Source organism: Nerophis lumbriciformis, linkage group LG01 (assembly GCF_033978685.3).
Source record: "Nerophis lumbriciformis linkage group LG01, RoL_Nlum_v2.1, whole genome shotgun sequence".
NCBI classification, from domain to species: Eukaryota; Metazoa; Chordata; class Actinopteri; order Syngnathiformes; family Syngnathidae; genus Nerophis; species Nerophis lumbriciformis.
This window is the reverse complement of record NC_084548.2, coordinates 36028554-36042500: the sequence shown is the minus strand read 5'-3', so window position 1 is coordinate 36042500 and position 13947 is coordinate 36028554. Positions and strand designations below refer to the sequence as shown.

General features: G+C 41.9%; 1 protein-coding gene across 1 annotated transcript in view; it reads right to left on the bottom strand.

Moving 5' to 3' along the window:
- The window catches only part of LOC133619382 (sodium- and chloride-dependent creatine transporter 1-like), a 32126-nt gene extending 18181 nt beyond the window's left edge, over nt 1–13945 (bottom strand). Inside the window, exons 1-4 of the mRNA XM_061980361.1 lie at nt 13424–13945; nt 12368–12670; nt 4044–4175; nt 3671–3971 (exon numbers count right to left, since the gene is read on the bottom strand). Of these exons, the coding sequence (XP_061836345.1) occupies nt 3671–3971; nt 4044–4175; nt 12368–12670; nt 13424–13454 (767 nt within the window). The 5' untranslated portion in view covers nt 13455–13945. The remainder of the gene's footprint in view (nt 1–3670; nt 3972–4043; nt 4176–12367; nt 12671–13423) is intronic.
- Between the last annotated feature and the right edge of the window lie 2 nt (nt 13946–13947).

Genomic DNA, 13947 nt, shown 5'->3' with positions numbered 1-13947 from the left:
CATGTGCTGTTGACCTCTTGGCCAGGTCACCCTTGTGAAAGAGATCTTGATCTCAATGGGTTTCTTATCTGGTTAAATAAAGGTTATAGTTTATATATATATGTATATATATATAATTTGACCCCCTGGTCAAATTATTTGAACTCAATGCGGCCCCCCCAGTCAAAAAGCTTGGACACCCCTGGTTTAGCACTGGTTTTTAACACTGTTGAGTGGCCTGGGAGATGGTCAGAGACACTTCAGCTTGCTTAAAGAAAGTCGTTCTCTATGTTGCCCACTATGTGTTTGTTGTGCTGTCATTTTTGTGCGAGCAGTTATTGTAGTTAGTCTCTAGTGGAAATTAAGATTACCAACACATTTTAAACTACTAGCCGCCCAGGGTGCACGGCTCGCAATTACACTAAACTATGAAGTAAAAGTGGCTGTTTGCAACATTAAGCGGCTGCCTCGAGGGCACAAACTTTTAAGAGTTTTGAAAGCATTAGGTCACGTGTCAAACTCAAGGCCAGATGTAGCCCACGAAAGCCTGGAAATAGTGTTCGTCAATAAAGCGCTTCATCCATTCTTACAATACGTATTTGTTCTTTCAAATTTGACAGAAAATTTTAATTTACTGTACACATTTTTGCATGTCTTTTTTTTATTAATATACTGAACAAAAATATAAACGCAACACTTTTGTTTTTGCTCCCATTTTTCATTAGTTAACAACAAAGATCTAAAACTTTTACTATATAAACAAAATACCCATACCTCTCAAATAGTGTTCCCAAATCTGTGATAGTGAGCACTTCTTCTTTGCCAAGATAATCCATCCCACCTCATAAGTGAGACATATCAAGATGCTGATTAAACCGCATGATTATTGCACGTGTCCCTTAGGCTGCCCACAATAGAAGGCCACTATGAAATGTGCAGTTTTGCTTTATTGGTGGTCTGGGGGGGGAGTCACAAAAGCAGCTATTCACCTCACACAGTGCAACACATCTCCTTCGCATAGTGAAGTGAATTATACTTATATATAGCACTTTTCTCTAGTGACTCAAAGCGCTTTATATAGTGAAACCCATAACCTAAGTTACATTTTTAAACCAGTGTGGGTGGCACTGGGAGCAGGTGGGTAAAGTGTCTTGCCCAAAGACAACAGCTGTGACTAGGATGGCAGAAGCAGGCATCAAACCTAGAACCCTCAGGTTGCTGGCACGGCCACTCTACCTAATGAGCTACGCTGCATAAAGTTGATTGGGTTGTTGATTGTGGCCTGTGGAATGTAGGTCCACTTCTCTTTAATGTTGTTTACACCGAGCCACAGCATCCCAAACATGCTCAGCCGGTGACATTTTCGGTGAGTATGCTGGCCATGCAAGAACTGGGATGTTTTCAGCTTCCAGGAATTGCAACATGGGGCCGTGCTTTGTCATGCTGCAACATCAGGTGATGGTCTCGGGTGAATGGCACACCAATGGGCATCAGGATCTCGTCACGGTATCTCTGTGCATTCAAAATGCCATCAATAAAATGCACGTGTGTTCGTTGTCCATAATATACGCCTGCCCATACAATAACCCCAACCCCACCATGGGCCACTCGATTCACAACGTTGACATCAGCAAACCGCTCTCTCACACGTGCTGTCTGCCATCTACCCTAAACAGTGAAAACTGAGATTCATCCGGAAAGAGAACACCTCAGCTGCCATCGAATGTGAGCATTTGCCCACTCAAGTCGGTTGCGACGACGAACTGCAGTCAGGTCGAAACCCAGATGAGGACGACGAGCATGCAGCTGAGCTTCCATGAGACGGTTTCTTACAGTTTGTGCAGAAATTTGTTGGTTATGCAAACCAATTGTTGCAGCAGCTGTCCGGGTGGCTGGTCTCAGACGATCATGGCGGTGCGTCTGCTGAATGTGGAGGTCCTAGGCTGGTGTGGTTACACGTGGTCTGTGGTTGTACTGCCAAATTCTCTGAAACGCCTTTGGAGACGGCTTATGGTAGAGAAATGAACATTCAATTCACAGGCAACAGCTCTGGTGGACATTCCTGTAGTCAACATGCCAACTGCACGCTCCCTCAAAACTTGCCTCATCTGTGGCATTGTGCTGTGTGATAAAACTTCCCATTTCAGAGTGGCCTTTTATTGTAGGCAGCTTAAGGCACACCTGTTCAATATTCATGCTGTTTAATCAGCATCTTGATATTCCACACCTGTGAGGTTGGATGGATTATCTTGGCATATAAGTGCTCACTAATTCAGATTTAGACATCGTTGTGAAAAAATTTATTTTGTCTATATAGTAAAAGTTTGAGTTCAACTTGTGAAAAATGGGAGCAAAAACAAAAGTGTTGCATTTATATTTTTGTTCAGTGTATCTGATCATGCAGAAACATAACATATTTTCCAAACACTTTTGGTTGAAATAAAAACAAATAATTTAATATCTGTTTGTCACAGTGACTTGTGATTTCAAAGCAAATTATCCATCAATTTGTATGAAAAAAAAGAAATAATTAAATGTGTAAGCAATTGTGTAATAATAACTTTAGGCAATTATACATTAAAACTCATATACTGTATATATATTCACTGTTATAATACAAGTGGCCCTTTTAGGACAGCCGTAACTCCGATGAGGCCCTGACTGAAAATAAGTTTGACACCCCTGCATTATATCTGCCCTCTAAACTACATCCCACTTTACACACACGCACACACATTAGTTAGGTTTGTTGTCAGCTAATGATAGCATTTTGGTAAAATTTAGCTGCTAACAATGGCAATCATTGAATGTGTATTCTGTCACAGGGGTCCCCAAATGTTTTGACTCGGGGCCACAATAGGTTAAAAGAATTTGGCCGGAGGCGGGGCTTTCGGTGCCCCTCTTGTCCCCCAAATTGTCTCCCGGTGTCTTCTTTTTATTTACCCCTTTTCTTTTCTGCCAAACACTAAATATATGCAAATATTTAATACAGTCATATACAAATAAAACAACAAGAGAAGTATCCCCCACTTCTCTTTTGTAAAGTAAATCTGTACATGGACATCTACATCAAGAATAGGATTTGCCTAAGCGGCTGGACAGGACAGATTTCTAAAAAAAAAAAATTAATATATAAATATATATATGTTTTTTTACTTGGGACGTATGCGGGCCAGATAGTGGACGCTCGCGGGCCGTAGTTGGAGACCCCTGTTCTATCACAACAAAAACATGACTAGAAATTTATAGTTGCTTCTTTGGGACTGCTTTTGTTTATGTGCATGCATTCCGGATGTGTACGAGGCAACTGTAAGGGACAGCCTGAACGCCAACATTTTTTCACGAGCCGATGAGCAATTTTTATTTATATTATTAGTAATTATGGAAAAACAGACATTTAGAAAAATATGTTATATTAAAGCACTAATGGTAACTGGCCGATGGTGTTCTTACAAGTTGTAAACAGCCACTTTAAGTAGAGGGCCACAAAACATGGGCCAGGGGACCACAAGTTTGGGACACCGGGTCGAGTCCAATCTCTGATTGAATAATTAACAATCATTAATAGGTATATAACAACAGTTTTTTCCATAAAGTATGTATCGATGTTTCACTCAAAAAAATCCATTATATCGAGATGGTGGAAAAGATTGTGGAAATCATTTAAATTGTTGTGAAAAGATAGACATACTCCCAGAACTCGATGACTGGAGAGCGCATGCCTTCAATCTCCATGCAGCTGTTGTTGAGGAGGAACCTGACTGAGGACACGTTCATGTCTTGAGCGGCAGATGCCATCTGAATTGCACTGCGGTTGTGGCAGGTGTGACGGAAGTCCTCTGTGCAATTGGGGGTGTTCCAGGGGTTGCCACAGGTGGCCCACGGCAGTGGGTTGGTAAAGGAGTGGAAGAGAAAGTAGAGGCCCCACACAAGAATCATGATGTAGTAGGTGTTGCAGAAAAACACAATCACCATTGATGCTAAGCCCAGACCTGGTAGAAAGAGCATACAGAGTCAACATGATCAACATAAGAGCAATAATGCTCACTTTTACTCAGAGGTACCTTTGAAAAGAGGTGCAATGTTCCAGGCAGAGACCCCTCCCTGCTTCATGAACTGTCCCAGAGCGATTTCCAGGAAAAATACTGGGATTCCCCCAATGAAAACTATCAGCAGGTAAGGGATAAGAAACACGCCTGCAACAAGAAACACAACAACTTGTTAACTGAATACATCCAATATGCAATAAAAAGCAGAAGAGGGAGTACAAAGAACTTATTGATAATCTAACTAAGTTATTATTGTAATAATGTATCTGCATCAGATATGGACACAACCCATATATTATGTTTTATCTTATCAGGTTTTTATTGGAATAATAAAATATTTAGTTTATTATTGATTTGAACAATAGGTAATCTTAAGTCAACAGTGAAGTCGTTTTCCAAATTCTTTGAGTCAAGGAAAATGTCCCCTATTTGTCTATAAATCCCCAATAAATTAAGATGAGTTAAAATGAGAATGAATGAGATAAAAGTGAGATATAAATGATTTGCTGTTAGGGTTGTTAAATAATAATGATAAATGGGTTATACTTGTATAGCGCTTTTCTACCTTCAAAGTACTCAAAGCGCTTTGACAGTATTTCCACATTCACCCATTCACACACTGATGGCGGGAGCTGCCATGCAAGGCGCTAACCAGCAGCCATCAGGAGCAAGGGTGAAGTGTCTTGCCCAAGGACACAACGTTGATTGGCAACACTAAATTGGCACTAGTGTGTGAATGTTGTCTGTCTATCTGTGTTGGCCCTGCGATGAGGTGGCGACTTGTCCAGGGTGTAACCCGCCTTCCGCCTGATTGTAGCTGAGATAGGCTCCAGCGCCCCCCGCGACCCCGAAGGGAATAAGCGGTAGAAAATGGATGAATGGGATGTGATGGTATTGTAGATACCGTCAGATTCCAAATCTTATCAATAATGCCGTGACGCAAACAAAAACTTGGTGAGTGTAGTTTTTCTCTGGTACTTTTGCTTTGGCCGGTCTGAAAATAAACCGCATCTCACAGTGTCCTCTGTTCAATGCGGTATCGTGGAAGTGAAGTGTTTTTCACTTTGTAGTGCAGTAGACAAAAGGAAATGTTTTTTTTCAAAGTCCTAATAACTGTTTTAGTTATGTTGCTAACAAACAGACAAACAAATCCTGGAAAAAACTTAACTTCACATTCATCTCCAGCGTTCCAAGCCAAAACAGACTCGGTTAAGGCGCACCTGCTACACACCGAAGCTACTTGATAAGCTACCATCAACCGGAAAAGATGAAGCCTGCGAAGCTAAACGCCAATTTGTGAGGAATTTACATTATTAAAAGTTAAAATGTGAGTTTTTTTTTTTTTTGAGAAACTGCATTTTCCAAACTGTAGAGGACACTTTTTTCAGAGAGTAAAAGTTGAGAGGAACAGTGGATGTTCCCGCACAATTCTTTGCACTTGAAAATATTTGTAATGATAAATATGATTATGCTTGTGTTCAATTACAGTAAATGTGTTTATCCTAAACATTTCTGCCACTTCATTTTACACAATAAGGCATTTTAAGTATTTTTTTTTTTTGGACATAAGACCACAATAATACCATACGGTGGCCTTAATACCGTGATAATATTGTACTGTGAGATTTTGATATTGTTACATCCCTATTTTCTGTGATTAACTGCAATTTCAACAAACCAAGTAAAAATAGTCAAATTCTTTCATTATTTATTGTGTTCTATTTTTGCAAAGGTCATTGATGGATAAGCACTTTGTCTGTTCCCAAATGGACAATTTAAGTGCTGTGTTCTGAAATGCGTGGAGAATAGGCCAAAGTGCGCAGTTGTTCATTAGTAATTAGTCCTGATAGAGAAAACTGGGACTTGTTTTTTTTTTTTTTGATTGGCAACATTTGGCCTCGGGCTGCTGGTTTTCACACTCCCTATTGAAAGCTTCCTCTGATAAGAAGACACAGAATAACATGAGCAGGAGACATGAGGCGGTTCAAATACAAAATGTCGCTTGAACTCACTACGTGACGCCACTACAGAGCGAATGAGGTGGTCATGTGACTGCCTGTGACGCAGCGCACAGGCTGGCTAAGAGCAATGGAGGGAAAGATGGATAAATCACAGTGGAGAGAGGATAGAAAAAACTAGGACGATGCTGGGCACAGGGGTGGCAAAAGCCAAAAAATTACGCAGCAATGGCCTCCCAGTCAACTGGCACCGAAGCAAGCGCTATTGATTGACAATTTGCGCCTCATTCACTCCATCAGTCTTTATGTCATTCACTGGGAGCAGAGGGCTGTTGCCTTATAAGGCAACATTGGTGAGTGTGACTCAAACAGAGAAAGGGGCGGGAGAGTGAGAGACAGCGAGAAGAGCGCGAGAGATGAGATGGGAGGCGTGAATGGAATGAGTAGAGAAAAAGGCTTTTGCCTACATACCCGAACCTATTGGCTAAAGCTATGGGGAACTTTGCATCCTTAACAGGCTTAAGTAAATCCACTCTTAATCATAACTGGAACTGACACACCAGGACAAACAACTTAAATGGAAAAATAATTGAGCATGTTTATTATATGAATTTGCTCAAAATGTGTCTATTTGCGCACGACTATGACTCAGTTCTTATCGGCAACTGTTGTGTTGGGAGGTGTACTCTGGGCTTCTCAAGGACACAAAATCAAATTGTGTAGCGGATGCACTGACATGAAGGGAAGAACGGGCACAGGGCAGGTTATTGTGTGACATGTCCATATGCCACCTTATCAGGCAGAGAGTGGGAGAGAGAACACCTTTGTAAAGCTGCAAGAGTGCAGGGCAGCAGCACAGGGGGTGGACTGTGTGAAGCAGGCCATTGTTATCTGATACCAGAAAGTGGGTATCAGAGCTGTGGGTCACAAGACACATGCACACAAGAGAGAGAGGGGGGGTGCTGGACTAAGACACACACACACACACACGGATGCACGCACGCAGGCACGCAATAAATAAAACACCTCATAAAAATATGAACATGAGGGTAAGGTGGATAAGAGCCGCCAAGGGCAAATGCTATAGTCTGAGCATGTTACTATTGGATATGTCGGCATGGATGGAAATGGAAAAGACACAAGGGGAGGCATATGCCAGGGAAACTGCAGGACATTGTGTACATCTGTTTACTGGCTATAATAAAGTGAATTGAGGGGGTAGACTGCTGGGTAGGCTGGCATATCAGCTACGTGCTCTTAGCCACGCAATAATTTATAGTTGTCATGAGGTAAAGCGAGACACAGCTGCCGATTTCTTTATCTTATATCGTAAAACAATAATAACTCCCGACTATGAGATGACAAATTCCGCCCAGGCCTGAACTTTTCCACTCTGGGCAGGATACTAGACTTCCGCGCCAACGAACCACAGAGATCAGAAGACTACACATCTCAAACTAGTAGAATATAACGAGTCTAACATCAAGTGCCACTACAACTGTATGCCATCACAACACAAGGGAAGACCTTGGGGTGTGTGAGACCTTGGACTAAGAACTACAAACACAACTTGGCTTACTACGTGTGAATGCTTATAAACATTTTATTGCCATTTGGAACCTAGTACAAAACCCAAAACCAGTGAAGTTGGCACGTTGCGTAATTCGTAAACAAAACCAGAATACAATGATATGCAAATTATTTTCAACTTATATTCAATTGAATAGACTGCAAAGACAAGATATTTAATGTTTGAACTGAGAAACGTATTTTTTTTGCAAATAATCATTAACTTAGAATTTAATGGCAGCAACACATTGCAAAAAAGTTGGCATAGGGGCATTTTTACCACTATGTTACATGTCCTTTCCTTTTAACAACACTAAGTAAACGTTTGGGAACTGAGGAGACCAACTTTTGAAGCTTTTCAGGTGGAATTCTTTCAGAATCACACTCAGACTCAGAAATACTATAATAATCCCGAGGGCAAATTAAGATTGTCGGCACAATCTCATTCAAGAGCAGACAAACATTACAGGAAGACAGAACAGGAACGCTGACGGGTCTGCCAACTTCCAGCGCCACTTACAAAAAAGGTGTTCCACGTCATCGTCTGCTTGGGTGGGGGGAGCATGGCCAGAGACAGGAGCAGACCCAACAAAGCAACCAAGAGCAACCCTTGGCCGCCCACCAACTCTCGGCCAGTGTCCAGTCCGCATGGATGAGCGAGGATACGTCCAAGGAGACCGAGTTGTCCGATACCTGCTCCTTCAGCCAAGACACTGAAGCTTGTCTGTCCCTTCTCTTCATCCGCATCTTCTCCAGTCTCTCCAAACAGACTCTGGTGTGGCAGAGACCCAGCAGCTGGTCTCCATGGCCAAAAGGCTCCCGGCAGATCCAGAAGTTCACAAAAAAGCACCGCAGAAGTCACAAAAGTGCCACCCCTTGTCACACAGTCCCAAAGGGTCCCGAACCAAAAGGCAAAAAACCCCACATGAAAACAAGAGGGAAACATCAGGAACACAAAAGGATGACACAAGAGCACAGAGCTCCTGCCACCACCAGCCACTACAGCAGTGCCATCTTGGACAAAAAAAATCCCATTCTTGCCAGATGTACAGCTTAAGTTGTTTAGCAGTCCGGGGTCTCCATTGTGGTATTTTAGGCTTCATAATGCGCCACACATTTTCTATGGGAGACAGGTCTGGACTACAGGCAGGCCAGTCTAGTACCTGCACTCTTTTACTATGAAGCCACGCTTTTCTAACACGTGGCTTTCCATTGTCTTTTTGAAATAAGCAGGGGCGTCCATGATAACGTTGCTTGGATGGCAACATATGTTGCTCCAAAACCTGTATGTACTTTCAGCATTAATGGTGCCTTCACAGATGTGTAAGTTACCCATGCCTTCACAGATGCTGGCTTTTCAACTTTGCACCTATAACAATCTGGAAGGTTCTTTTTCTTTTTGGTCCTCGACGTCCACAGTTTCCAAAAAAAATTTGAAATGTGGACTTGTCAGACCACATAACACTTTTCCACTTTGCATCAGTCCATCTTAGATGAGCTCAGGCCCAGCGAAGCCACCAGTGTCTCTGGGTGTTGTTGATAAATGGTTTTCGCTTTGCATAGTAGAGTTTCAACTTGAACTTACAGATGTAGCAACGAACTGTAGTTACTGACAGTGGTTTTCTGAAGTGTTCCTGAGCTCATGTGGTGATATCCTTTACACATTGATGTCGCTTTTTGAAGGGATCGAAGGTCCGTAATATCATCGCTTACATGCAGTGATTTCTCCAGATTCTCTGAACCTTTTGATGATATTACGGACCGTAGATGGTGAAATCCCTAAATTTCTTGCAATAGCTCGTTGAGAAATGTTGTTCTTAAACTGTTTGACAATTTTCTCATGCATTTGTTCACAAAGTGGTGACCCTCGCCCCATCCTTGTTTGTGAATGACTGAGCATTTCATGGAAGCTGCTTTTATACACAATCATGGCACCCACCTGTTCCCAATTAGCCTGTGCACCTGTGGGATGTTCCAAATAAGAGTTTGATGAGCATTCCTCAAGTTTCTCAGTCTTTTTTACTACTTGTGCCAGCTTTTTTTAAACATGTTGCAGGCATCAAATACCAAATGAGCTAATAGTTGCAAAAAAATAAAGTTTTCCAGTTCGAACATTAAGTATCTTGTCTTTGCAGTCTATTCAATTGAATATTGGTTTAAAAGGATTTGCAAATCATTGTATTTTGTTTTTATTTATGATTTACACAACGAGCCAAAGTCACTGGTTTTGGGGTTTGTATATGGCAGGAAGATTTTAGACATTGAGTAGTCCACACAACACTTTTGTTGGTTCAAACTAGGGCTGTCAAAAATAACAACCTAACTCATGTGGTTAATCCCCCCAAAATATTGCATTTACCATGTATTATATATGCAGGTTAATCCTGCAATTTATTTTAACTGTAGATGCTCTTTAACCTCAGATGGTGGCACCATACACCAGTGCAAAGATTAGTTATACCATGGGTTTCTAACCTTTTTTGATTTCGAGGCCCAACTTTTCCAGAACAGAGAGGCCTCGGCCCACGCAAATATTAACACCGAATTAGTAATCTTGCTCTTGATTTTAATCGTATTCAATAATTAAAACAAATATACTTACAATTTACAACCATGTCAAATGATATGAAACCATGTGTTAATCAAAAAGATTATTATTTATTTTACACATAAACCTTAGGCTTAGGTCAGCCTGATTAGAAAAATAAGTATGAACCAAATATACTACAAAAGAAGGGACACATAAGTAACTGACGAAAAATAGATTAACATACAATTATGGTGTGCTAGAATAAATAAACAAAATTAACAATGTATATGTTTCTTAACTAAACTGTCAATACAATTAAAGTGCAAATGAAAATACAGCTTCACCACTTTAGTCATCATTTTCGTGCTTAAGAAACTTCTCTATGACTATGGCTCCAGAGTTTTTCGGTGTGTTTGAGATTGTCATTAATGCCACAAGTGGTGGAAAAGTGTATTACAACTGAGTACTGCTGCGGCCAATACGGACCACAGCTGAGAAACAGATATTTTTGGCGGGCCAACATTGGCCCTTTGTTGAGAAACATTGAGTTAGGAGACTAACTGGTGTGCTTTTGCTTAAAGAAATTTCACTTAAAAAAAAAAAAAGCCAGATGGGACTTAAAACGGTTACCGAGTTTTGAGGAAATCAATTAAATACATTCAAGATAAAAAACTTTTTTTTTTTAAATGTTCCCGTATGACAATCTGACAGTAAAATTAAATTTGTCTTCAAATATTAGGCTTTTTTTTTTTTTAAGTTAATTTAAATTTGGTAAGAGAGTAAAACCTGTGATTAGCACTAGTTTAAACAGGTGGTGTTTTCAATCACTATAAGGTGTGCTTCATTTATTTTAAAACTAATCTGACGTCACAGGTGAGTCGGAGCCTATCCAGGCTGGCTTAGTACACTCCGGTACTAAAATATAGTAGTTTTCCTAATTTTGTTCTCATATTTATTGTTATTTGTTTCATTATCATCATCAGTTACAAATATGGCTCTAGATGGCGCTGCTGCAGTGGCTGCTGGTGGTAAGAGCTCTGTGCTCTTGTATCATCCTTTTGTGTTCCTGATGTTTCCCTCTTGTTTTCATGTGGGTTTTTTTTTGCCTTTTGGTTCGGGATCCTTTGGGACTGTGCAACAAGGGGTGGCACTTTTCATGACTTCTGCGGTGCTTTTTTGTGAACTTCTGGATCTGCCGGGAGCCTTTTGGCCATGGAGACCAGCTGCTCGGTCTCTGCCACACCAGAGTCCGTTTGGAGAGACTTGAGTAGATGCGGATGAAGAGACAGGGCTGTGGAGCTAGTGCTGAGCGCCGGGATGGACAAGCTTCACAGTGTCTTGGCTGAATGAGCAGGTATCGGACACCTCGGTCTCCTTTGATGCATCCTCGCTCATCCATGCAGACTGGACACTGGCCGAGAGTTAGTGGGAGGCGGAGGGTGGAGTCGGCTCTCTTGGTTGCTTTGTTGGGACTGCTCCTGTCTCTGGCCATGCTCCCCCGACCCCAGCAGGCGGTGGCGTGGAACACCGCAGAGGCCACCACAGTGTATATGTGTTGAAATGATGTTTTTCTTTGGTTGCTTGTCTATGCATGGGCAAATCGTGTGTGCGCAATATATATTATTGGTTAATTTTTTTGTTGTTGTTGTTTTACTTTTGTAGCTGTATGTAGAAATGGTACTGCTGGAGTGGCATCTAATTGCATCAGCTCTGCTCTTTTAATGTCCTTTGTGTTATTTGATGTTTCCCTCTTACACACATGTTTCTGTGCTATGGCTATGAGTTTTTTTTTTATTTTCCTTGGCCTCAGTCTGGACCCCTCTCTAGGGACCCAGGCTTAGACTGAATATTTTTTCTTTTTCCTCCCAACGTTTATCTGTTTCTCACATTTTTTGTAAGGGGCGCCGGAAGTTGGCAGACCCGTCAGCGATCCAATTCTGTCTCCCTGTAATGTTTGTCTGATCTGGAATGGGATTGTGCTGAAAATCTTAATTTCCCCTTAGGGATGAATAAAGTGATTCGGATTATGATTACCGTATTTTTCGGACTATAAGTCGCATATTTTTTCATAGTTTGGCCGGGCTCCAGAGCGACTTGTATATGTTTTTTTTCCTTTTTTAATATGCATTTTCGGCAGGTGCGACTTATACTCCGGTGCGACTTATACTCCGAAAAATACGGTATTCTGATTCCTTGCCTGATATGGAAAACCTTTCCCTCTAGTTCACACATAAACCATGTCATGTTTTGCTCATCATACTATAAACATGAGTGACTCTCACCTCCTCCGTTCTTGTAGCAAAGGTAAGGGAAGCGCCACACGTTGCCCAAGCCTACTGCAAATCCCACGCAAGACATGATGAAGTCCATCTGTCTGGTCCAGGTTTCTCTCTCCACCACAGGTACAGCGACAGCCCCATTCCCTGTCCCAATGGCAGCTCCGTCCTGGGTAAGTGGGGGACCAGTTCCTCCGCCCTCACCACACCCAGGGCCGGTTCCGGGCACAGGCACCAGAGGGTGAGCTGATCCCCCACCCTCTCCTTCAGAAAGGTCCCCGACCTGCAACTGGGGAAGGCTGATTTCACCTGCAAAGGAGAAGGTGAAAAAATAGTTAGTGGATGACAGTTTTAAGGAGTGAGCTGGCTTTGGGGCACACTTGGGCTAAACGAAAGTGGGATTGTGTGTGTTATCTATCACCAGCAACAAAACACAACATACTCAGACAAAATTGGCTTGAAGAAACACTCTGCATCATATCTTTAGCGTTTTGCCCTAACTGATCTTTAAGACACTTCTGTCTGTATTGCATGTGTTGTCTTTGAATGAGCCCTCCCCCACCATTCATTGTGCCTGTCAGCATCTCAGTCAGGATGATTAGTGCGCTGCAGCACAGAGCAGCAGACTGGCAAGTCTACACTATAGACCTCAATTGCCATTTTCTCCCGTAGAAAAAAAAGATGTGCTACACACCTCTTGTGTGCACTTCTAGATGCAAAGTGAAACAGTTCAATCCATATCAGAGCAGTTTAAAGTGCTAAATGGGCAAAGGCAGAATGCTTGATGAGCATGGTAGACAACTGAACATCTCAAACCTCTGTTTCTTGCAAAATGTCAAAGTTGTATTTGGATCTTTGCATAATTAACTCATGGGCATACTCATGTCATTTGTGTGATTTTTTGGGGGGTCTAAAACTGCTTTATCCTGTATAAGAATTTGATGAGCTTTGTTCAGAGATGCATGCTACATGCAGGTGCTGAAGCTGCTCTCACTGCACAAAGGGAAGTCAAAGCTGTGAGTCATTCCATGATACACACATGATAAATAACAGCATACTCACCTTGGCTACTCTCTCCCAACTCAGGTGACATACTGTTGGACTGCGGCAGGGGAAAAATGAAATCGAAAAAGCGAGTTGGCCGGCTAGCTCTTAGTTATAGACTAGGGTGGGTAACCGTGCCAAGAGAGGCAAATATATATTTAACACCATGCAGTGCGCCCCGGTTGTCTTTTCAGATTTTCTCAGTTTATTTTGCCTCTTGGAAATACAAAAATACAATTAAGAATAGGTCGCAGTTTTTCCACACACTGGAACCACTTAGCTCAGCCAAGAGATGTTTTTTAATTTAAAAAAAATGTCAGCAGGCGCCGTGAGACGCAGGAGACTCAGAAGCAGTCGACGAAGCACTTGAAGGTAAGCCTGAAGAATCTCATGGAGGACCGTTAGTCGAAAAGGAGCCGGCGCCTAAAAGTGAACGGTTGCTTTTCTTTTTTTTTTAAACAGAGCTGTTCCAAAAAAAACCGGATGAGTAGTCCTTTTGGACCTTGTTCTGATGCCGCGGTGCGACAGACTGAAATCTCAAG